General features: G+C 38.4%; 6 protein-coding genes and 3 long non-coding RNA genes across 33 annotated transcripts in view; 4 read left to right on the top strand and 5 right to left on the bottom strand.

The window, feature by feature from the left end:
- Window positions 1–21,912, top strand: part of LOC116924213 — a 104,019-nt gene that overhangs the window by 6,292 nt on the left and 75,815 nt on the right. The gene's annotated exons all lie outside the window — the stretch shown is intronic.
- LOC123473900 lies at window positions 21–2,876 on the bottom strand. 5 transcript variants are annotated; one of them, XR_006648347.1, is made up of 5 exons: window positions 2,413–2,851; window positions 2,253–2,350; window positions 1,957–2,086; window positions 1,581–1,823; window positions 861–1,516 (listed from the first exon to the last, which is right to left on the bottom strand). It is a non-coding gene; the product is annotated as an uncharacterized LOC123473900 (long non-coding RNA). The 5 variants fall into 5 exon arrangements; XR_006648344.1 differs by adding an exon at window positions 21–595 and having other exon boundaries at window positions 675–1,516; window positions 1,957–2,876; XR_006648346.1 differs by having other exon boundaries at window positions 1,957–2,350; window positions 2,413–2,869.
- Window positions 3,106–5,668, bottom strand: LOC123473899 (monocyte to macrophage differentiation factor 2-like). 7 transcript variants are annotated; one of them, XM_045175533.1, is made up of 7 exons: window positions 5,454–5,664; window positions 5,297–5,339; window positions 4,927–5,181; window positions 4,775–4,862; window positions 4,526–4,686; window positions 4,141–4,462; window positions 3,106–4,053 (listed from the first exon to the last, which is right to left on the bottom strand). In XM_045175533.1, exons 3-7 carry the CDS (start codon window positions 5,046–5,048, stop codon window positions 3,880–3,882), a joined length of 867 nt encoding a protein of 288 aa, XP_045031468.1. In that variant the 5' UTR covers window positions 5,049–5,181; window positions 5,297–5,339; window positions 5,454–5,664; the 3' UTR covers window positions 3,106–3,879. The 7 variants fall into 7 exon arrangements, with proteins under 7 accessions (XP_045031468.1, XP_045031461.1, XP_045031464.1 ...); XM_045175526.1 differs by having other exon boundaries at window positions 4,141–4,686; window positions 5,454–5,668; XM_045175529.1 differs by having other exon boundaries at window positions 4,141–4,686; window positions 4,927–5,138; window positions 5,454–5,668.
- LOC116924232 lies at window positions 5,680–7,824 on the top strand. The gene is made up of 3 exons (XR_004394771.2): window positions 5,680–6,149; window positions 6,216–6,352; window positions 6,413–7,824. It is a non-coding gene; the product is annotated as an uncharacterized LOC116924232 (long non-coding RNA).
- LOC116924230 (serine/threonine-protein phosphatase 6 regulatory subunit 2-like) lies at window positions 6,516–10,782 on the bottom strand. Of its 4 annotated transcripts, none has more exons than XM_045175509.1 (19): window positions 10,521–10,782; window positions 10,334–10,441; window positions 10,194–10,273; window positions 9,838–10,111; window positions 9,640–9,777; window positions 9,356–9,570; window positions 9,172–9,285; window positions 8,959–9,100; window positions 8,751–8,903; window positions 8,494–8,691; window positions 8,344–8,408; window positions 8,072–8,282; window positions 7,704–7,787; window positions 7,556–7,653; window positions 7,312–7,491; window positions 7,147–7,244; window positions 6,902–7,084; window positions 6,768–6,832; window positions 6,516–6,692 (listed from the first exon to the last, which is right to left on the bottom strand). In XM_045175509.1, the coding sequence occupies exons 2-18, from the start codon at window positions 10,391–10,393 to the stop codon at window positions 6,777–6,779; spliced, it is 2,349 nt and encodes a 782-aa protein (XP_045031444.1). In that variant the 5' UTR covers window positions 10,394–10,441; window positions 10,521–10,782; the 3' UTR covers window positions 6,516–6,692; window positions 6,768–6,776. The 4 variants fall into 4 exon arrangements, with proteins under 4 accessions (XP_045031444.1, XP_045031446.1, XP_045031445.1 ...); XM_045175511.1 differs by having other exon boundaries at window positions 6,902–7,072; XM_045175510.1 differs by having other exon boundaries at window positions 10,534–10,782.
- LOC116924222 (probable tyrosyl-DNA phosphodiesterase) lies at window positions 11,074–13,866 on the top strand. The gene is made up of 13 exons (XM_032930718.2): window positions 11,074–11,290; window positions 11,369–11,638; window positions 11,700–11,994; window positions 12,060–12,066; window positions 12,135–12,250; window positions 12,362–12,456; window positions 12,526–12,703; window positions 12,773–13,034; window positions 13,103–13,218; window positions 13,299–13,332; window positions 13,409–13,498; window positions 13,550–13,636; window positions 13,696–13,866. Exons 1-13 carry the CDS (start codon window positions 11,209–11,211, stop codon window positions 13,804–13,806), a joined length of 1,743 nt encoding a protein of 580 aa, XP_032786609.2. The 5' UTR covers window positions 11,074–11,208; the 3' UTR covers window positions 13,807–13,866.
- LOC116924228 (high mobility group protein DSP1) lies at window positions 13,852–17,110 on the bottom strand. Of its 6 annotated transcripts, none has more exons than XM_032930730.2 (5): window positions 16,956–17,110; window positions 15,063–15,221; window positions 14,826–15,001; window positions 14,608–14,767; window positions 13,852–14,541 (listed from the first exon to the last, which is right to left on the bottom strand). In XM_032930730.2, exons 2-5 carry the CDS (start codon window positions 15,216–15,218, stop codon window positions 14,461–14,463), a joined length of 573 nt encoding a protein of 190 aa, XP_032786621.1. In that variant the 5' UTR covers window positions 15,219–15,221; window positions 16,956–17,110; the 3' UTR covers window positions 13,852–14,460. The 6 variants fall into 6 exon arrangements, with proteins under 6 accessions (XP_032786621.1, XP_032786618.1, XP_045031470.1 ...); XM_032930727.2 differs by having other exon boundaries at window positions 15,063–15,272; window positions 16,956–17,100; XM_045175535.1 differs by having other exon boundaries at window positions 15,063–15,278; window positions 16,962–17,012.
- On the top strand, window positions 17,629–20,141 carry LOC116924227 (histone deacetylase complex subunit SAP30 homolog). 2 transcript variants are annotated; one of them, XM_032930726.2, is made up of 5 exons: window positions 19,024–19,108; window positions 19,165–19,222; window positions 19,319–19,415; window positions 19,489–19,737; window positions 19,826–20,141. In XM_032930726.2, the coding sequence occupies exons 1-5, from the start codon at window positions 19,066–19,068 to the stop codon at window positions 19,946–19,948; spliced, it is 570 nt and encodes a 189-aa protein (XP_032786617.1). In that variant the 5' UTR covers window positions 19,024–19,065; the 3' UTR covers window positions 19,949–20,141. The 2 variants fall into 2 exon arrangements, with proteins under 2 accessions (XP_032786616.1, XP_032786617.1); XM_032930725.2 differs by lacking the exon at window positions 19,319–19,415 and having other exon boundaries at window positions 17,629–19,108.
- LOC116924224 (exosome complex component RRP45) lies at window positions 20,061–21,874 on the bottom strand. The gene is made up of 7 exons (XM_032930722.2): window positions 21,655–21,874; window positions 21,494–21,588; window positions 21,262–21,434; window positions 20,936–21,206; window positions 20,651–20,875; window positions 20,285–20,565; window positions 20,061–20,220 (listed from the first exon to the last, which is right to left on the bottom strand). The coding sequence occupies exons 1-7, from the start codon at window positions 21,718–21,720 to the stop codon at window positions 20,162–20,164; spliced, it is 1,170 nt and encodes a 389-aa protein (XP_032786613.2). The 5' UTR covers window positions 21,721–21,874; the 3' UTR covers window positions 20,061–20,161.

The raw sequence follows: 21,912 nt of genomic DNA, 5'->3' as shown, positions 1-21,912 counted from the left end.
TTAAATTATGGTAAATTGTGTTGCAATTCTATTAGATGTATTTATTATAGACATATTAAAAGGAAATTGTCTTGAATCATGCTACAAAAATTATTCTAAGTCCAAATTTGTTAACTCAATTAACACGAAAATGTAGACAGCATGTTAATATGACTTATAGCTCACTGGTAGAGCATCGGCATGGAACGCCACAGGTTAAAGGTTCAAATCCTGAAAGAGTCAACCGAATTGTTCAAATAATCAACAGTTTCAGTCATAATAAATATATATTACAATCTGATATATGTATGAGATCTCTCGGCTGGGGATGACAATGGTTAAAGTCCGTTGCAAAGTGTTTAAGTAATAAAATACTCGGTCACGTCGATAAATCGAAATGAACAATTTATTGAAATTTATTATTGAGAATTGTATTAAAGATTACCAAAATATCCGTCCCATTACTTCGTAATGGGGAAGTTTCTCGACCCGACTGGCTCCTGGGAAGGTAGACCCCTGGGAATGTTGGAAGCCCAGGACATCAGGAACCCACGTGGAATCGAACCACGGACCTTCGAGTTGCTAGTCGGATGCGATACCTTCCTGGCAACCCCCCCTATATCCCCCCCATTGATATTTGATCCCCTATGTACAATTTTGCACAGTTACCTTAATATGTTGAAGACTAAGATTACCATGTAGTATCTCTCATAGCTCAATGGTAGAGCGATGGGCTGGAATACGATGTAACTTGGGTTCGAATCCCATTCAGCTGTAGTGGAATTCAGTGTCCATGATGGATAATATGTAATGACATTAATTAATCGTTTTTTATTATTAACAAACATTAAATTGACTAGGATTAATCATCATAGTATGGGTTCGTTTTCCATCTGAGTTGTAATGTTCCAGTATATGCGACCAATAGCCACGTTGTAGAATAGGGCTTTACAAGTCTTTGGTTAAGGCACTCTAATTTTACTCAGAGATTTTGTAACTCATAAATCAGAATTTTCCCAATGGAATTTATTTTTACATTGGAATGTAACTGAACTCTTTAGGGAATCGAACCCTAAATCTTCTGCGTACCGCTCCGATGCTATACCGTTGTGCCATTAGACATACACTTTGAATTTCAACTTTTACCATGAACTTAAATGAAACTTGTAATAATAATTTCAAGTAGCCCAAGGTAAATTACTAAAACGCTTGTAAACTGTCGGTGAATAACGTAAATAAAGTAAATTAGCAAACATATTGTATCTTTTCGTAAAGATAAAATTAAAAAAAAAGAAAAAGATAAGAATGGATATAGATGCCCTGCACTCGCGACGAGTTATCACCTGTAGAAGTGCTTTATGGAGAAGGGCGGCACGAACGGCGGAATCGACTCCACCGCTTACTAGCATGAGCACGATCTTATCACGTCCGACCGTGCGCCGGATGTAATCGTTACACTGCTGCTCGCGTTTCTCCAATGTGAAACCTCCTTGCAATCCACAGATTTCGAATAAGAAGGCATGCAACATTTTTCGTCCTGTAATTTGACACCAGCCGTTAAGATCAATGTTTCGCACTCAATGGAAAGGAAACCAACATACCGTTTTCAGTCAAATCATGGAACTGGACTCAGTAATATCAGCAATAGCGGAAATAATATGATGTGAAGATTTTGCGACGCAACGCAACCCTTCTGCAACCTTGTCTAAGCTGTCACAATACCATTTAACCATTTACCATGTAATACCATTTGCCGAGTCTCTAAGCCTTTAAACAATAGGCACTCCGTTTCTACTTGGATCTCAAATTGCCCATCGCGAATATTTTTCTCTCCACTGTTCCACCTTAACAGAACAAAACAAAAACATAACAACATTCAAATTACTTTACTACATTATTGTTATTTCTGACATGCTAAATACTACTGAGAAAAACAATTTGTATGATAAAAATGTGATATAAAACAGAATTGTTTACCTAACTCCTTATTGAGTATTTGCTTGCCAAATAAATTCTCAGCACTGCAAGACCTCAGCACTTCAAGACCTCAGCCTGAAGTTTATTGGATTGTATTGTGGGGCATAAACCACGTACACTGAGTTAGGACCTGTGCAAAAGTAATATGAAGTTCTTTTTTGGCTCAACCATTTCATCGATTTGACCCTGAACATCTGTATACACTTCTATGTTTCCAAAAGTTAAGTGTAACAATAACATTAAGCAGAAAAGCCAACTAAAATATTCTGTGCTTTGTTTTTGGTTTCAGTCTTTACCTCCTGAAATTATAATTGCTTTATAGCCTTGTTAAAGCAGAAAGGCATCTGTGGTTTCCAGGGCTAGAATATCAGATTCCACACATTGTTTCCTGACTCTGTTATCAATAACCTAAAATCTAAATTTTTTAAATTAATAAACTTTTATATCATTTATCACCCATGGTTGTGTGGGTGGGTGTCTGCCTAGGAAGCTTGTGGAATAAATCTCCATTTGTGAAAACAAGTGATCTAAAGGTATAGGTCATATGTTATTTCATTTTACCAATTTACATTTTGTTTAAAAAACTATTAACGAATCCCTAACAACTAGGACACATCTGATGAACCATGAATTTCTACTGCAGACGATCCACTAAACAGTGTGGCCATCTATTGATAAGATATCTAGTTTTATTTGATTAATTAAGCCCGACATTTTAAGACCGACTTATTGTATACAAAATCGGCTTAGAATTTTGACTTGGAATTCAATAAAACTAAACCTATAGAAGTATTAGTTTTCCATTCAATTAATCGATATTTGGATGAAACGGAACCAGAGTAGCAAACAATCTTTTCCAATTTAAAAAAGGGCAGCACCTTTTTTTTTTTTTTACAGTTGGTTTAACGAGAAAACCAACGATTTAATCGAAATCAACGTTCAATTAGGGTTATTCCATGTGGTTTTTGTCGAACTCCATGAGATGTGGAAACGGGGAAAATCATCTCATGAAATACTCAAGCAATCGCTAGTTTCTCTACTAGATGTCTTGAAAATTTTGTGAGGCAACTGAATCACGATTCCGTAGCTGACCGAAAGAGGGACTGCAATAGAATTCGTCTGCTAGGCAGAGAAAAAACATGGAACGTCTACTGCTTGACTTTTTATTAGGTGAGACATCTCTTTATCTGTTTGTACTAACAAAATAAAATATTTCGTAATGAACAGCAGAAAGAAAACGTCATGACTACTCAGTTTGGGAAGTTTATGACAATTAGCCATCTTCTAGTTTACAATATTCACACTTAATGTTGATCTATTTATATTTTGGAAGGGAAAAGTGGGGTCATGTTCTATTGACTGTCACCGTTTAAGCAGAGATCAGTTACCAATCAGGCGGCGCTACCTTAACTAAATTTTCAATGGACCAATGTACCATCTTAAAAGATAAATAATGGTCTAGCTTACATTTCTAGATATTATGCTAACATAGATAATAAGAATATTTTTTGAAGAACTAAACGCGATGGATTGATTCAACTAACACCATACACATTCTAATAGAAAAAGGTCCCAAATGGACACCAACTACCAGAGTAAGAAACGGGATGAAAATCGTAAATTAATACTAAAACGAATACCGTATATGAAGGTGGAGGGTAATTACATTGCAATCAAAGAAATTAACAGACCACATGTAAAACTTCATCTAAAAAAATAACGTGACCTTCACTCGTTTGCCAGATAATGCTTTTCGTTATTTTAAATCACTTAAATGCCAAACCACTGTTTGAACCCTGCAACTATTTCATAGTTTATACATTTTTCGAAGAATGTGTGACTAATACACACCAACTTACAGTCGGAAACCAATTCCTGACGGCTGATTACCTGTAACATCGAAAATTTACACGTCAATCAGTATTAGCCAATAAGATACGAGAACACTGCGTAGTAGTGGATAGACGCCCCAAGTGCTACGTGAATATGCCAGATGGCATGTGCCAATGGAATTCGACCGTCAGCTTTGAAGAATATGAGACCTATAATATAACAGGCTCCTCCTAATTTTAATTCCCATACTCCTTTAAATTCGTCCTAAGGAATGAAGATAAGGAAAAGATTCATCCGTTATTTGTTATAACAGCTTGTTAATTTCAATTTCAAGAAAGAGAAGTTACTTACGCCATGAACGAAAGGCAAGGAGGGCAACAATCCTATGAGAACGTAAATTAACGTTTCTAGCCACTTATATTTTTCGTGGAAGATTTGTTGATATAAAATGCCCATTGCCGCCAGAAACCAAACCAGCCAACGTAAGTCGGCTACTACAAGTGAGCTGACTCCGCACCAAGAGAGAAGCGTTGGAAGTAAGGAGGAAGACGGTTTGTTGGTTATTTCGGCAGTAACGTTAAGATTTGGCACTAGAGATAACCACGGGAAGTATGATGAGGCAATGAAGATATATATCATAGCTCGATCTCCCCGATGCAAGACTTCACGAATTCTATTTTCAAAACACAGAAACTTAAGTAGAACAAACAGAAATAACACGGTGTACTGTGGATACTTGCTATTGCTGCACATGCAACAGGTTGTGTGGAACGCAGCAGAGACCGTGAAAAGCAAGACCAAGGCAATTCCGTAAATAAGACCAGCCCAGAACTGGGTAGGCGTTGAAGCACGTTGAATCAATAACCATGTGGCATATACTGCAGGCAAAATACATACCTTGAACAAAAGCAATTTTATTCATTACTATTTGTTTCTGTGTTGGAACATAAACACCCAGGGTTGTTTATAATTAATGTATTCTTACCCCATGTGAGATAATATTAGCTATTTGCTCTATGAATGTTGGTTGGTAGGCTTCTGTTGGTTTTGCTGGAGCGTTCTTCCATTGCAACCTATATCCAATTATACATGCACTTCAAAAGAAGATTCCAGATAAATTTTTACTATTGGTCATACTTTGTTGGCAGTGAAGCTCTCAACGATGATAATATTTTCAAACTGTACTGGTGATAGCCATGAAGTTTTGGCCAGGTGGCAGTGTAATTTTTTTCACTTACAGAATTTGATGAAGCTGGCATTCTTGAAATCAACAGTTATGTTTCACCACAATTCATTTGTTTGTAGTGATCTAAAGATATATATATCATGAACGTTCCTCCAAAAGAATTCTGTCATGCATCATGTGGTAAAGTAGTGTTGAGTAATGTTCCACTTTATTTAGTTATTTTTAAATTGGTAAAGTGAAAGTTATCATAAGTTATCAAATTTAAAAAAAAGACTTCATAGAACACAATTTTATAACACCTAACTGAAAAGGAATTGTCACCTGGCAGAACATGTGAGATGCCTTCCTGGTTTTGAATTTGTTGCTACACGTGCAACAAACAAAGATACATAAATGCAAATGAGTATAATACAAATGGTCAACTCAATTTCCATTGGCTTCCGTAATCATTACTTAGTATAAAATAACGTAGATCTACCTGTGGCAACTAGTAGGAATTTCGTTAAGCGACTGTTCAAGTTGATTCGGGCTCATCTACATTTTAACTAATTAGTTTCTTTAAAAACAACTAAGAAGCACTTCTACAGTTGGTGAATAAAAGGAGAAAGTTGTTTCGCGTGCATTTTATACTACACAGTACACACTACCAGACTCCATGGCCACCACGCGTCTTCTATAATATTTCCAAGGTTACAATCGTTATATTGTTTCTGCTTTCCAAATTCCAAGTTCCAAGTTTCAACATAATTTAATATATACGCCACCAATGGCGCTGGTTACTACCAGAGTTTGCACTCTTGTTTTCATTGTTTTATGATAGTTGGCGTAATCAACACAACAACGCCAAAGGTTGAAGCTGTGACGCTGAAGTGGTTTTTATCAGTCATGAACGCTATGCAAGACCACTCAAGTTAATACGACTAACGATACGAACAAATACAATTCTGTAGCCAACTCTAAGCCCACGACATATTAAGCAGCGTCTTACCCGACAGTGACATTACTTATGTCATCTACATTTCAGGAAACGAACTCGTATGCAGTTTTTTTGTGTGTACATCGTTTTCTGCAGCTAAATTTTACTAGAGATGAGACAAAAAGGCAGTATCAATTAAATGCTAAGACGCGATCCAACAGAAGTCTTTGATAACACGAGCAGGTCGCATACATTCTCGTAAGCACAGATCATGATGGGCGCTATCCTTCTGCTTTAATTCTCCCATTTGCGTGCAAAATGTAGGAACGAGCTATTAAAGAATGGATAAGTGACCGCAACGACCCTTGATCCTGCCACGGCCCTAAAAAACTACTCGCAAAACTAAGAACAATAAAATTTAAAGAGATCCGAAAAAAAATTCCGGACGAATCTATAAAGCAGTATGCTTATAATATTCTATACAGAAAAATCGACAATAACTATTTCTATTAACGATATAGAAAATATCTAATCGTCCCCTTCAGCACCCAAGGCAACGTTTAATTCTAGTATAGACCGATGCTCGTGTAGGATTCTGCTTCCCTTCCTACGAATTACAACCAGTTTTCAAAGGAAAGAACCGGTACACATTTACATATTCAGCACTCAAGCAGATACAACAGATGGTGAACAAAATCATGGAGACCAAACAAAGGATAATTTATGTCTGCAAAGTCGCTGAATTTCTTGCTGCGCTAGACAGTGCCATTTGTTTGGTCGGAAATGACGGATGGGTCAGGTCTAGAGCCAAGAAAAAAGGAAAAAAAAGCGGGATTACAATAATAATAAAAAAAAAAAAAAAAGGAAGACTCTTACAGTTGCTCCTTAGGAGATGAATTTGGGTTCTGTCGATGCTACTAATGGTAGGTTTTCAGCAGAACCTGAAAAAAAAAAAACGAAAAATTCTGGGTTATGCATTCAGGTATGTAAAATATGATATTTAAAAAAACCTGCACTTGGGGAATCAGATACTTCCATAGGAGTTGTACCAGCCGGGTTATCAAAATCTGCTTTAGAAAAATTCGCCCAACTCTGTTCTTCTTCTTCGCCTGCGCTACAAGTTGGGACACTTTCCCAAGGATTTCCGGCATCTGCTGCCACTGGGATACCTGAATCACCATCTGACGCCCAGGCTAAAAATTATGACCAGCAAGCTTTATTCTATATAAAACTAAAAGCGTAAAAACAGACTTACGATCCAAACTATCAATGTCCATCGAGTCGTTCGCAACGTCAGCAATCGTATTTTCTTCATCAGAAACAAATTCTGGTCGGACAGTGGATGCGTTCTCACTGATTAAACACAACGACTTTGTTTTTTCAAAGGTCAAAATATAACTACAACGTTTTGATGATTTACCTCGATCGTCTTCGGCTCTGTAGCCAAGTTTCGTTGTCTTCAGCATCATCATCACCATCAAGTGTTTTCGGTCGCGTATGCATCCGTTCATTGCAAACCTGCTCGAAGAGCTCTGACTGCTGCGTGAGCTCATCTCCATCTTGTGGCAAGGCTATATTCGCCAGGGTTTCAGGCTGTGGCCTTCATAATTTAAATACAAATTGTACTTCAATGTCACTTTAATCGATTATAACAATTGGCTGACCTCAACTGATCCTCGCTATCATTAAACTGCGAATCGGCAAAACCAAATTGCGTTACAATGGGTTTAGTCATGACTTCCATCTGGTATTCAGCGAACACCTAAAGATTGTAGTCGATAATTTGCTAACGAAAGGTTTTAAGGTTCTAACCTCCTGCGCAGCCGTATCCTTCGGCACACGAATTAAATCCGATTCCTCTTCATCGGAACTAACACGAGGCGCTACCATATGAGACTGAAAAGGGAGGAGAGGAGAGGAGAGGAGAGGAGAGGAGAGGAGAGGGAGGGAGAGGGAGAGGAGAGGAGAGGAGAGAGGAGAGGGAGAGGAGAGGAGAGGAGAGGAGAGGAGGAGAGGAGAGGAGAGGGAGAGAGAGGAGAGAGAAAGAGAGGAGAGGAGAGAGAAGAGAGGAGAGGAGGAGAGGAGAGAGAGGGGTGGGGGAGGAAAAAAAAAAAGAAAGCTTGTTCAAGAAAGGAAGCGTTTTAACAGGCTTAAGTGAGTTACGTCATGGTGAAACTTACAGTAACCGGAATGATTTCGTTGTTGCGAATGGCAGGAGTTACTTTGTTTTCCACAAAATTATTCCACCTAACTCTCAGTTCCTCAGGAAGGTCTTGCATCAATTCTTGAATTCTGATGGCATTTTTCCCTTGCTTTCCAAAATCCATTACGTAATTTGCCATTCGGATTAAATGCCCCATATAACCTTTCCTGTGGCCCCCTTGCTGAATTCTAAGCAAATAAGAAAAATAAGCTGAGCATTCGATGTTCCAACTAATGTTAAAACTCCTACTCGTGTTGGTCGTTGAGCTCCCAAGCATCCATTATACGTCGAACGATGCACATATCGATCATCAGCTATATAAATTTTAGTAAAACGTAAATACATTGTTACCTTAATGGAATGTGATATAGCTAGACCAGTAACAAAAGTATTCTTTACGTAAGAGAGGAGGCAATGCGTGGAACTCGTGGGTTGCTCGGACTGGGTTCTGTGTTCTGTTCGCAAAGAACAATCGTTAACCGTCAACTGCGTTGACGGTTGAAGCAAGTCAATAGGTTCAAGTCCCAAAACGTACTGGACTGAGCGCTCCACTTGTGCATGGAGAAAGTTATTATGACTAAATTCTACCATCATATCCTAAAAAAATTTAACATTTAATTACAACGATTGAAACTTTGGAAGATAACAAAAATTACCAAAAGAAGAGGAAAAGTATGAAGAGAAGCAAGTTCGTTTTGTACTTCCGAGCTTCCAGTGGCAATCAGTGCAGCAAACAGGCGAGTCACTTGTAGCCGCACAAAACCAAACGGTTTGTTGCACGCACTTACGGCAATATCCCCTTCGTTTTTCTACGTAGTAAATAGCATTAATTGTTGAGAAAATGCAATACTAGCAGAGATTTACCTCTTGGGGAGGTTGCGAAAGAATCTGATGGAAATCTTTTAATCGAGGAATAAGAGCTTCCACTGTGTTTCGAATACAAGATGTTACAACTGGATCAGGAGGAAAACGGTCATAAACTTCTGGCTCGCTGGACAATAATTGCCTGGATAAATAGCTCTTTTAGTTCTAAGATTCTAGATGAGAATTTGGCATACTACACAAATATGAACTTACGGAGGCCTGCGAACTTCTAGTAGTGTCAGTAAAACTGTAATTCCATGAACAATAGAACTTTCGCAGATTTGACTGTCTAACATATTTCCCAGAAGGCGGTCCACCATGGCTTTTCTGTTTCGGTTGCAATGAATGAAAACTAGGGCAATTTCTTGTAAACAATCCAAATTGCAGTGTCGCTTACGATTCCAATGCGCAGAGAATAGGGTCAACTTCCACTGTTTCACCTTGATGAGTCTGTTCGGTGCTCATCTCGTTTGCTAAGTTCTGAGCATGCATATCACGCAGCAAGCGTAGTAAATCACATAATAGTTGTGCAGCGTTTCCATGCAAATCTGTTTCAGTTTTTTCAGATAGCAGACCAAGTAAATTTTCCACAAAATGCTCCGAATAAAGCCACTGTGCAACACGTGAGGAGAGAAAACTTTTAAGTAATAATGGATTACTAAACCAAGACGCCTTTTTCACCTGGGCAATTTCTAGTCTGGAATTTTTGTTTTCCACACATGTAACCAACTTTAACACCAAATCCATTATGGCAGAAGTCCCTAAATGTTTCAAAAGCTGGGACAGAAATCCTTCCTTTGGTTTCAGGTACTGAAGCATCTGGGAAGAAATGCCTACAGTTCAGCTGATAGAATATGAAACTGAAAGTTATAATGATACCTTTTCTGCTTTCCTTCCAACAAGAACTGCCATTGTTTTACTAAAGAACGAAGCCATGAGAGGATTGAGTGGAGGTTCATTACAAATGAATTGACATAGCTCGGACAGCAGAACATCATCAGTCACAATTGCATCATTGATGACAGCAATGTCACAGGACAGCAATTCAGCAGCAATATTATTGTACTTAAAACGCACCACTTCAGCAGTCTGAGTGGATGGTTCTTTTGTTACTAGGCTTACAAGTTCATGCAACACTTCTGATTTCACCAAGCTGTAAATAAGGAAACCATTTATGAATTATAACTGTGATCTTATTTTATTCTTTTTCATTTTCTTTTTGCACAAGAACTTACAAATTAACAAGCTTCCTATTGCTGCTTTTGCATTCTTGTATTATATCATCTTCATCCATTAGCCTTTGTAAGGTAACATCCTACAACAATGGAGACAACTGTTAGGAAAATTTAAAAAATTCAAAACTAGACTAACTCACTTCATCATTCAGAAGGTTATCTATATTTGTGGTGCACATATTATTAAAACGCCAAAACATTTTTGTAGATTTGAAGATAAAATTCTTGTGTCAAAATCCAGTCAACACCTAAAATCAACAGAACATCAGCTGTAAGTGAGGCACTTGCATAGCTTTTAACAGTAGTAGAAAGCACATAAAATAATACTTTCTTGTAGTACCAGTGGCCTGCTTTATCTGACCAGTGAATCAGCTTTAACACCTATCAATTGTGGCAAAAATTCTGTGTACTGTTAGCTCAAAGCACAAATATTGATGAACGTTGGCTGAACAGAAAACCAGCGCTGCATAGATTCATAGGGGAAACGGATGCCTCACGCAAACATGAAAGTCTCTGACATTCGTGTCACAAAAAATTGTCTGCACTTGAAAATATTGCTGCCTTCGACACTTAAGACACCAACAATTAATGGCCTTCTTCTTCCGCCCTACTTCCCTAGAAGTAAGTCAGCGAAGGCCTGGGTACGTAGATAATTCTAAATTCTTTTAATTCGAATTATCTTCTACAAACATATTTGATAGTTTTCAATAGAATAAAAGGTGCAATAAGAAACAAATTCTTCAACGTGTGTTAGGAAAATTATAAAAAGTGCTCACAAATACAATTTTGTAGTTGTTGTGCCATGTGGCGGTCTGGCGGACTAGCGGTTGTTGGAGTACGATATCAGCCATCTAGTGGATAAACCGCCTGTAGCTGGCCTTAGTCAGTATATTTATGAACGAAGTAACTTCCTGTGTTTTGAATGCGTGTTTTTAGAAATTTCTCTGTCATAGAACAAATGCCTTAACTACCACATCTGAAAAAGATTTTGTATTAAAAGTAATAGTTGATTACGATGGATATGAAAGAGTGTACGTATGGTTCAAAATGTTATCGGCGAAATAAACAACATTTCCTTGGGTTCTCTCACCCTTATAGTAAGCATTTTCATTAGCACTCTCAGTAATATTAGTTAAAAATGTAAAGGAATTAAAACTCACTAAAATATCTTGCAGTTGAAAATGTAGCTTCAAGAATCAACAATGGAGAAATTGAAGCTGTAATGTCACTTGGGTTGACACCAGATCTTGTTGAAAAAGCACAAGTTGTAGCTGAGCTTATGGAAAGCGGGGAATTAATCCCTAAAGAACAACAAATGCTTGAAACCTCTGTTTACAATAGAACACGAGGAGTCAAACGCAATGCTTCTGAAATGACGCAAAAAAAAGCTAGCCAAGAGGCAGAAGTAAATCACTTAGAACATAAAGAAAAACAGCTGAAAATCAGTACAGTAAAATTCACTAATACCACCACAGTGGAATGGCTTAAAAAATTTCTTTATTTTAGAAGCACCATCTGCAGATGGGAAAACTTTTGCCACCTTTAAGGCTTTAGAGGAAAATCAACCACAGGAAAGTGTTGGGAAAGAACTCAACCCTCAACAAAAGGTTGAAGCTTCTGCTCCCCTTCATTATTTTCTGAGTGCAGTGGCAAATGAACCAGAGACTTGGAACCAGCCTCTCACCCTTAGATTTGCAGACTTGTTCCATCCATCTCTAGGATTGTTGCAGCAGTCAATGCAAATGAATTTCATGGTAGAACTTGGTTGGCTACTTGCCCAATATTGTCAACACAAAGTCCAGTAATTCCACAAGAACACATCACCTAACTGAATGATTTCTGATATTTGTTTATGTTTTATATTAGGAGAAAGGTGATATTAAAAGTTGATAAATTTTTTTAAAGAACTGTCTTGTTATAAGATATGAATTAACCTTGAAGCCGCTGTTGGTGATATATGGGGTAGAATCCAAAGAACTGTCAGAAGCTGGAAGTCGTGTACCAACCATCAACACCATCCGCGTGAAACCTAAATATCCATTTGGTAGTCATCACACGTATGTCCACGCCATTCACGCTATTCACCCATAGCCTTCCATTTGGAATCAGATTATTTATTTTATTTGTTATTATTATAAATTATTTTTTGTTTGTTTTTTTTTTTAAAGAAAAATGTCCATGATGTCCTACGAAGACGGATCTTTGCGAATTGTTGTTCATACTGGTAACCTCATCGAATCTGATTGGGAGGACCGAACACAAGGTTTTCGCCGCAAACATTTTTTTCAACTAAGCATGCCATAACTAGATACGGTCTTTTACAACTGTGTAGGAATTTGGGTTAGTCCTTCCTGCCCGCCATTATTATCCGAAGCCGCTGAGAACACGGGAGATGGAGATTCTGTTACCGGTTTTAAACGCGACCTTCTTCGCTATTTAGAAACCTATTCCCTTGTCGCTTTACAGCCCTGGATGGAAAAAATTCGGAAGGCTGATATGTCCCACATTAAGTAATTCCTTACATTGAAAGTTTTTGTTATGCTAACTGTGAATTAAATGGCAGGTTTTTATATTTTCAGTGTATGCTTTATTCCTTCTTCTCCTGGGTCTTACCCAATCCATCCAGGAGCCAATGAAAGAGTGCCTAGGTGGGGCCATCTTCACTTGTCCTGGCTATTGCAGCAGCATTCCTCGTCTGAACCAGATGATACAGTCATCATGCAATGTTCTTCAATTGGCTCACTTGGTCCTTCACCCAGTAGTTGGCTTGTTGGTGAGCTGGCCGTGTCAATGGCTGCATCCTCGAGTACGGCCAAACTCGGCCAACAAACCGTTCAAGTGGTAGTGTATTCTAGATGAATTAACGGCGTCGTTAAAATTCATACCTTACTGTGTAAACTTTGTAATAGGTTTATCCTTGTGCCCAAGACGTAAAAGCTAGTATTCACGGGATGGCTGGGGGAGGCTGTCTACCCTACACCCGTCAAGGCCATAGTAAACAAACATGGTTCACCGGATTCCTTTAGTAAGACACCTTTAAGTAGCAAGTAAAAACATAAGTAAAAACGTTTGACATTTACATTTTAAATGTTTTTTCCCGTAAAGCAAGTGGCGAAGCGAAAGCAGGCTCCGAACACGGGTAAGTTTAATTACTTTCTGACAGAAATTTCAAAGCATCATTTGAAGAAAACAATAATGTAATTATCATATAACAGGCAATGCCACATATAAAATCTTATGCGCGAGTTAGCAGTGATATGACCAGAGCTTCATTTTTCTTACTCACCAGCGCCAATGTTTCAAAAGTACAGGATTCCAATTAAAAATAAACTAAGTAATAAAAATGTTCTTACCAGGCCGCATGGGGAATGCGGAGCAACAAGTGCGCCACCTTAATGATCCAGTCATTTGAAGCTGGTGTACTTTTCCTACCAAAATTTATCGTAAGCATATAATTTCTTTTTTGGTATTTAAACTTTTAATTTAAACGTGTGATAATTAGTTCGGAGGAAGGAGTTTTGAATTAGGTAGGCAAATAATTCTTCCATACGATTTACCATTGACGAAATACGGCGACGGAGATGAGCCATGGTTCATAGATAATATGCGTTGAATGTAAATATGAACAACGTGTTAAAAAATATAATGGAGGAGCAGATTTGAAACATGGAAAGATGGGATGTGTATTCATTGCTTGTTTTTTTATCGTTTTTTTTCTTTCAAAATGATGTTGGGACGTGGAAGTACGAAACAGAACGCCACAAGAAATCTTGGAGACTTGTTAGATATTATAACCAGCTTCCTTGGTGAACATATGCGGGAGAGGAGATGGGAATTCCGATGTAAAAAGATCTCATTTAAGAGATTATCTTGTCTCACGCCTTTTCAACCCAATCGATAATGACCAAAACAAACAGGTGAGCAGGGGAAAGAAACCCCTTAACGAAAATGGGTGATGTTCACTTCGATCTGTCGGAATGAAATGGCTGCTATTGCAAGAACTTTTCAAAATATGTGGATGGGCAAGGGAGTTATGGGAGCTGCGAGCGATTATCTGTTGTGTCTGTCTTCCTCGATATGTACACCAGTCAGCAGTTTTGGGGAGGAAGAAATGAAGATGATACGATGAAGATGCAAATAAAACGAACATGAAGATACTCTGGCGAACACATGTCTAACTGGAGTAAAAAAAAAAAAATGCGACGGGGATGAAAAAGAACCAGGGGTTTGAGGAAGGAAGGAGCAGAGGTAAGTCTAACGAAGATGTTTACTCATCATCATCGTCATCATCATCTTCATCTTCTTCGTCAGCCTCACCCTTAAGCTTCTTCTTGTAGGCATTATTTTCCTAACACAAACATACAGATGTAATTTGACTTACTTAAATTACTTGGTGTCAGTATGCTTCACTTACTCTTTCATAGCGAGCCTTATCCTTCTCAGCCATAGCTTCATATTTGGATTTGGTGGCTTCATCTACCTCACCCCACTGCCTGCCAAGATCTTTGGCAATATCTCCAACAGTGTATTCAGGGTGAGCAGCCTTCACATTTCCACGTTCATCATTGCAAAACCTTGATGGACAAGACATGTTTTAGCAGATGGCCGTACATGAATGAATATAGAACTTACCAGAAGAATGCTGAAAGAGAGCGCTTTGGAGCATTGGGATCCTTGGCTTGCTTGCGTTTACGTCCCCTTCCTGCACCTTTTTCAGCAGGCTCATAATGCCTCATTTCATCATCAAAGCGAACTTTATCACGCTCAGCCATTTCTTGGAATCTCTTCTTTTCCTTATCACTCATAGTCTACATATGTTAAATATTAGTTAATCTCGTACACTAGTGGAACTGGTATAGTAAAACCTACCTTCCATCGTTCAGCACACTTCTTAGAGAACTCAGAAAACACTACGTTCTCATCGGGATGCTTCTTCTTGTGCTCCTCGCGGCAAGTCTGGACAAAAAAAGCATAGGCCGTCATACGACCACGGGGTTTGTTAGCATCAGCCTTAGCGCGTGGCATTTTCTGAAATGTCGATAATTCGAAAAGCAGCAAATTCGTAAATTCGTAAAAAACCTTTAAAAAAAAGAAACATTTGTTATTTTTATTGTTAAAAGGAATTACAAATAGCCTAGGATTAAAAAATATTTGAGAATATGGAGAAAGAAGTTTTCAGTTTTTTAGGACGCCATGACAGTTAGAGCCTCTTTGTCTTCATTTAAAATTTGGCGCCCTTGCCTTATACCGTCCATACACGCGCGTCTGCTAGAGCCAGCAATCCGACTTTACGCCAGAGCAAAATGAGTAATCTTGTTTCCAACAAAATAAAAACGTAAACGATACAATGCCACGACGGGACCAAAAAGACACTACTTCATTCCTTTCTAACTGAACGTGTAGTGCCAATAAAGTTAAAACTGCATGATCCAGCATCTACATTACCACGCACAATTTCATATGCCGGTTCGAAACCCGAAACATTTAAAAAATCATTCCCTTTTCCCAACTTGACGAGGAGAGCAAAAAAAATCAATACCGCTTACGTATCTTTTGTCTCATGTCATCTCTATCAAAAAATCAATTTTTGGGAATATATTCCTGTCAACCAGGAATATCTAATTAGACTTTGGCATTTTTACGACTTTACTGACTTTAGACCTATTAGACAAGAAACAGAGCTAGCGAATAAATTCCATTAACGACAGAATGCACGGCAGGTCTAAAGGAACTTTTTAAATAAACGGTGACTTTACGTATAAACTTAAATTATCACATTTTCTGTGAGCAATACGTACACACAACTTAGCGGTAAAACGGAAACGAATCACAAATTTTGAGGCGCTCGCTCACCAGTACAGAGTAAAAGCCAGAGAAAGAGACTACGTAAAGCGCGTCGGAGAATCAGTGAGGAGAAATTTTTGTTCAAAGTCGCGTTGGGGGATGGGTAACGCCTCCCTTTAGAGAGGAGGGGCGATCTATAAGAGCGAGCCAACTGTGTATAGCCTAGCGGCTACGGGTAGAAGAGAGAGCTGGGGGTTGGGGGGACGCGATCGTACATGAGAGGAGACCCCAACTGAGGAAAAACTTTGTCGTAACGACACGAGGCACACGGCCAAAAAACTAGCATTCAACAAAGAAAATGGATGACAAGCCAACTAGGAAATTATTTAACAGTTATTTGATTGAATGAGATTTAAACCCGAATTTATTGAATTTATTGAGGCGTTTACTTGTGCAAAAAAAAAATTCCAAAAGTTATATCTAGGATTGCTTGGGCTGCGCTGTTGAGTTTTGCCGCTGTTAGACGACTGGCGTGTTAACATGGCGTGCATACAACGAAGGGAAATGGGAACCATTGCAGACAAGGCAAACCAGCAAGTGTACCGTGGTTGGACCAAAAATGAAGGGAAATCTAAACGCAACATATTGCAAGACACAAAAATGGGAAATATTTTCTTCTGATGAAAAGATCGCTATCTTGGATTGCTAACTGTCCATCGATTTTCGTCGAAATTTGAGGAAAAGGAGAGGAAAAATAGCAACGCGCTTCTCTTGGCGGCCATAGCCATAGACAGAACACAGAAGGCGAACCCGTTTTTACAAAATAGAATTTTCTAAACAAACACTGCAACTACCATAGGTAACAATATGAAAAATAATTGCAGTAATACGTCGGCAAAATTTCACTTAACTTTTTAAAATATTTAAATATAGCAAACGTGAATGATAAATAAGAATAAATGAAATTTCGAAACATACCTTTAAGCCGTGAGTTCAGTACAACGAGGGCTATCTCGAAGCATACAAAAGTCCACAGGAACAGTCTGTGTGCCAGCGTATAAGAACCTCCAAAGAGTGGGGAATATGGCAATGGGCTAGGGACGGGGCAGCCAATGAGAGTTTGCTTTTTTGAATTTTCAATTCTGGCGCCTAGAGGGCGGCGAATCCTCTTTCTTTTTACAGAAAGTGCTCTTGCGTGGCACACTAACTGAGCCCCTATTGGCCTACAAACCTTTGGGGAAACCTTGAGGCGAGATTTTATATAGCCCCACCGTTACACACACACACACGAAACGTTAACACAGGAAAATAGGATGGGGAAATCTATATGCACTGCGAAGGGGAACCTACCTACCCTAAACTAACTAGACAACATGTAAAATGGGACTGCTATTCGTTAAAAACAAACGGAGCCTTTCTGGGTAGAATAAGTAATTGTTTTACGAATGAACAATTTAGGATTAATCTTAACTTTTCGTTCGAAAAATTTCTTGTATTTTCTTCGACCAAAAAATGTTAATTTGTGACTAAAAACAGCCGGGCCATTGATGTTACAGAAACCGTAGATTAGACACGTTATGTCACCAGTCTACGCCATCTTTGGCTGAGGATTTGAAATAGATCATTCGTAGCAATATGACGCAGAAGGTCTAAGAAACTTTATGGGAAGAAGGACGAATGTAGAGGGTAAAACAAATTGATAAAAATATAAGAGTGAAATGCTAGATACAAGTGAAATCTTTAGAGTTAAATCACATGGCTCCACTGCAATCGTGAAATCGTAGTTACCGTATTCCATACGTGCCGGATCTTTGTTTTTACTACTTCGGGTGGGGGAAAAATCGATAAAGACAACCGAGAATTTTTTGGTATCCATTGCTGTGGGGCTGTGGCCTTTAAAACTGGCAGAAATCCCCAACAGTTTGGCAGGCGTAGACAATGAATGCTGGTCCATCAAAGGCAATCTAGACAAAGCTTCTAGAATTTCATTATTTATACTCAATGTGCATGAATCATTGAAATTATATGCAATGTTTCTAGAAAAAGTATCTTCAGAAAGAAGGATCTGTCATGGAAACTATAAAGGTTTAGAACACCATCTGTCATTGAATCACGCAATTCTTTTTCCATGACAGAGCGATGGCAATTAATAACTGAGAAAAATGTTACTTAAGTAATAATAAAAACGCAAAACGTTTTAATATAAATGCTCTTAAGGAAGTCTTTATCGACCATTCAGTCATAAAAGGTGGTTTTTTTTCTGTTTGTACTCGAAAAATTGTATTCTACAGGACACTGTTACTGATTTTTTTCTATCGTTTCTTTTCGACAAGAAATAAGCAAAAGAGCCATTAGGTGGCGTTGACTAGAGGTCTTGGAATAATGAATCCACTTTTCAAGCACTTAAAACTCAAGCATTTTTGTCATTCTTAATTAAATTTTTTTGGTTCTAGACAGCTTAAAATCGGCCATGTTATTATTTCTTCTAAAATGTTTCAAGAGAAGCGCCTCAAAAATTTGTAATGCCTGACCTGGTTGTACGTTGTACTGGTAGATACGCAGCGGCCTTATGATGCAGTAGGCTATGCTACCATAGCACACCGTTTTTCATAGCTTGAGGGAGAATAACAAGTGTGTTTCTCGGAGACAGAGAAAACGATTCAACTGTGTGGCTTGCACTTTGTCTTTCAATAAGCTCAAAAAGCTCGAAACACTGCGAATTAGATATATCTAAAACGATTACCATTTATTAAGCAAGAAAGAGGGGTACTTCCAGTTTTATTTTCTAGACTGTACGTTAAAAGCGAAATTTTCAGCGAACAGTTCAGTTTTCGCCTACGTACACAGCTCGTGAAAAAGCGTCCACAGTTCGTTGGTGTTTTTTCGTAGTGAGAGATTCTGGTGTCTTTCAGTTTCCTTCTTTTTTTTGTGACTCGGTCAAGCAATTGTGAAACAAAACAAAGAGAAAATTTACAGACTTGGAACATGAATGGTTTTAGTACGGGTTCGGGTGAGGAGGATTCGCGTGATTCCAAAAGAAGCCATGATCAACACTGCTGCCTGATCGAATTTGATCAGATGATTGACGATGGCGGACGTTGTCCTAGAATGGCAGGAAATGCTTCGTACAGGTATATTGTGTACTCTGGAAAATATAATACATTGCTTTTAATATTTGTTTAAATAGTAAACGGATTCAAAAAACTGTGCAGCAAAGGAAACTCCGGCTACATATGGACTCTTCTGTAAGTCAATGCTTTTAGATTGTGGAGACAAAAGGGACAAACATCCCCAATAAGTGTAATGGTGTCCAAGTAGAAATTACCTATCTTTTGAATTAGGCTTTTACTTGGTCACAATTTGCCCTGGACTTTTAAAAGTGTTGGAAATATTGAGCATTCCCTCCGCTTTTGGAAGACCAAGAATGGCACAACTACTGTGGAAGTCCCTTTGTCAGTTCTGTTCAAGATTTATGACATATTTCTTTTAACTGAGGTGATTTGTATTCCAGGCCAGACATATTTATATTTGTGATTACCACAAGAGCTTAATTCAATCAGTTCGGGTACGGCAGCGTAAACGGAAGGATTCCGAAGACGATTCTAACGAAACAGATAGGGACACACTTAGTCTTCAAGAAAGAGAGCGTGATACTCCCGAAGTTGATCTTTTTCAACTTCAGATAAATACGCTCAGGCGCTATAAGCGACATTACAAAGTACCCACCCGACCAGGCCTCAATAAAGCACAACTGGCAGAGGTACAATACCCGAGAAATTAATTGCCGTCTTTTTTTTTTTTCCTGCTTTTATTGCTAACCAATATGTAAATTGTGTGCCAATTTTTAGACACTGATGCGACACTTCCGGACAATTCCCGTGGTAGAGAAGGAAGCCCTGCACGCATTCCTGTTCACTGTCAAATCTAATAAAAACAAACTCGATCTGAAACCTAATAATGACAACTTGTGAAACCGTGGTCTGTTCATGCTTCAACCTTCCCCCAGTGCAAATCACGTTAAAGCACGTTTATCTTCGAATTACTTAACTAGCGAAAGGATGAAACTCAAAATATACGTGCGTCTGTTGTTTTCTCCTTGGCGTGTTTTAATTATTAATTTAACCTTGTAAATTCAAATACATTCGAACGAAAGGTTTCATTGAAGTCTTATATCGTTTTCATTTTTAAGTAAGTTCGTTCGTTATCAGCATAACGGACTCTTCCTCGCTATCATTTCCAATATCTGTAAAACAGAGGGTATGTAAGGGTTAACTTAATGCTTTAAAAGGCCAGGAAAAATGTTTTACCAATTTCTTCATACACCCTCTTTTTCACTACCGGAACAGGAGGAAGCGGATCCATTTCTGTGTCGCTCTCGCTACTGGAGGCATCACTTCTGGTTTGCAACGTAACGATTCCTTGGTCCTTTACTAATTTTATTTTAGGAACTGGCAAAGATTCTTCGTCTGCATTTTCTTCTAAATTATGGGCCGGTGCCTTGAAATATGTCCTGGCTTGCGACTGAGTGGTTACTCTTTCCGCCTCCAGTGCCACGCTAGAAACTAGTCCGTCATACTTGCCTTTAATTCTACGAATTTCCCCATCAAAAATATATATACATAAAAATAAAAATGTAATAAACCATTGTTCGTGGCGAAGCATGACGAATATACCTTTCAGCTGCATCTGCAGCTAGACACTTTTTCAGCATTTCAACCATTTCAACAGCTCTTGATGCAGCCACGTTGGCACACGAAAGAACGGCTTCCTTGCGAATAAACACCCCATCACCGGATATCTGCAACGTGCAAAGCTCTCGATACGCGTTCAATCCCAATACAAGTTTTCCATCAGCTGAACGTTCTTCCAAATTTGTTGGGTCAAGAGCGTAGATTTTTCTACGTAAACAGACTTTATAAAGTTTTTTAATTAGAAGAAAAAGGATTAAGGCTTATTACCCTTGATCAAAAAGTGCAAACGATAGAGTTAGAGGATAGTGTAAGATGGTCAGTGGAACCGGATCACGTTCATCTAGCTGGTGAACGATAACTTCCCGACCGTCAAGAGTTACATCAGGCCTTTTAAAGTGACAGAGGGCACCAAGAGCAGCCAAAGTGGCAGCATCAATTAGGTTTCCCTCATGGTTTAGTACATGTATATCAACTCGAACTTCCCAGGCTTGCTCCTCAACCAAAATGCACAAACTCTCCAAGTCAACACAGCGTGAATCTAGATATTTTAAGTGTTATGTATGAAGACAATTTATATATGAAAAATCTTTTACCTTTAATACATCTTTCAACCAGCCTATTGACTTCAATGCCTTGTTGTCCTAATCTACCAGCTTCAAAATGTTCAGCTGCCATGGTAGACATTTCTACATTGATAAACAACATTCCTTCATTTGCTCTTGATGATTTGGGGACTTGAATACTGCATGACACTTGCGCCATGACTCTGATGAACATTACATTTTTAAAATGTAAAGAAGAAAACAACACAATGTTGAACAATACCTAGTATTTCCAAGAAGAACTTGGCAGCATCCCCATTCTGTTCCAAATGTAATGCAAGGTTTTCGTTGTTCCGAAAGACTCCTTCCGTCTATCCTCTATGACAAATAGTTCTCTTTGTAAGCAAAATTTGTAGAAAAAAGGAAAAAAACTTTAAAAAATACCTGTCCTTCTTTGACAGCTTGGACTACACACTGTTTTTCACAGATGGATAGTGGTGTTTCCTTCATATTTATTTTGTTAAACAGGAGGTAGTTTAGTTAGCCTTCTAGAATGGTAATGCTAAAAGAAGAGCAAATTTAGAAGTAAGAACAAATTTTCTTCATGGAAGAAAAATATTTTGGCAGACACGTGCGTGCGTGCGTTTTGACACATGCTGTTGCCAGATAGCTTAAGATTTCTCATTTGAATTCAGAATTTTT

The sequence above is a fragment of the Daphnia magna genome, linkage group LG6 (assembly GCF_020631705.1).
Source record: "Daphnia magna isolate NIES linkage group LG6, ASM2063170v1.1, whole genome shotgun sequence".
Classification (NCBI taxonomy): Eukaryota; Metazoa; Arthropoda; class Branchiopoda; order Diplostraca; family Daphniidae; genus Daphnia; species Daphnia magna.
This window is presented reverse-complemented; position numbering and strand designations above follow the sequence as displayed.

What these genes read in the sequence shown, in the direction of transcription:
- LOC116924222 (XM_032930718.2), top strand. Translation starts at nt 11,209, where the DNA reads ATGGATATGAAAGAGTGTACGTATGGTTCAAAATGTTATCGGCGAAAT. An exon ending in TTGGGAGGACCGAACACAAG is followed by an intron (nt 12,457 to 12,525) that starts GTTTTCGCCGCA and finishes ACAACTGTGTAG; the next exon opens with GAATTTGGGTTAGTCCTTCC. An exon ending in GCCAACAAACCGTTCAAGTG is followed by an intron (nt 13,035 to 13,102) that starts GTAGTGTATTCT and finishes ACTTTGTAATAG; the next exon opens with GTTTATCCTTGTGCCCAAGA.
- LOC116924228 (XM_032930730.2), bottom strand. Translation starts at nt 15,218, where the DNA reads ATGCCACGCGCTAAGGCTGATGCTAACAAACCCCGTGGTCGTATGACG. An exon ending in TCTCTTTCAGCATTCTTCTG is followed by an intron (nt 14,768 to 14,825) that starts GTAAGTTCTATA and finishes TTGTCCATCAAG; the next exon opens with GTTTTGCAATGATGAACGTG. An exon ending in ATAAGGCTCGCTATGAAAGA is followed by an intron (nt 14,542 to 14,607) that starts GTAAGTGAAGCA and finishes TGTTTGTGTTAG; the next exon opens with GAAAATAATGCCTACAAGAA.
- LOC116924230 (XM_045175509.1), bottom strand. Translation starts at nt 10,393, where the DNA reads ATGTTTTGGCGTTTTAATAATATGTGCACCACAAATATAGATAACCTT. An exon ending in TTTCGCAACCTCCCCAAGAG is followed by an intron (nt 8,904 to 8,958) that starts GTAAATCTCTGC and finishes TTTACTACGTAG; the next exon opens with AAAAACGAAGGGGATATTGC. An exon ending in AGGATACGGCTGCGCAGGAG is followed by an intron (nt 7,654 to 7,703) that starts GTTAGAACCTTA and finishes TACAATCTTTAG; the next exon opens with GTGTTCGCTGAATACCAGAT.
- LOC123473899 (XM_045175531.1), bottom strand. Translation starts at nt 5,048, where the DNA reads ATGCCAGCTTCATCAAATTCTGTAAGTGAAAAAAATTACACTGCCACC. An exon ending in CTAATATTATCTCACATGGG is followed by an intron (nt 4,687 to 4,774) that starts GTAAGAATACAT and finishes CTTTTGTTCAAG; the next exon opens with GTATGTATTTTGCCTGCAGT. An exon ending in CCTTGCCTTTCGTTCATGGC is followed by an intron (nt 4,054 to 4,140) that starts GTAAGTAACTTC and finishes TTCATTCCTTAG; the next exon opens with GACGAATTTAAAGGAGTATG.
- LOC116924224 (XM_032930722.2), bottom strand. Translation starts at nt 21,720, where the DNA reads ATGAAGGAAACACCACTATCCATCTGTGAAAAACAGTGTGTAGTCCAA. An exon ending in AAGCTGTCAAAGAAGGACAG is followed by an intron (nt 21,589 to 21,654) that starts GTATTTTTTAAA and finishes TATTTGTCATAG; the next exon opens with AGGATAGACGGAAGGAGTCT. An exon ending in GCTGCAGATGCAGCTGAAAG is followed by an intron (nt 20,566 to 20,650) that starts GTATATTCGTCA and finishes GGAAATTCGTAG; the next exon opens with AATTAAAGGCAAGTATGACG.
- LOC116924227 (XM_032930725.2), top strand. Translation starts at nt 18,963, where the DNA reads ATGAATGGTTTTAGTACGGGTTCGGGTGAGGAGGATTCGCGTGATTCC. An exon ending in GCAGGAAATGCTTCGTACAG is followed by an intron (nt 19,109 to 19,164) that starts GTATATTGTGTA and finishes TTGTTTAAATAG; the next exon opens with TAAACGGATTCAAAAAACTG. An exon ending in ATAAAGCACAACTGGCAGAG is followed by an intron (nt 19,738 to 19,825) that starts GTACAATACCCG and finishes GCCAATTTTTAG; the next exon opens with ACACTGATGCGACACTTCCG.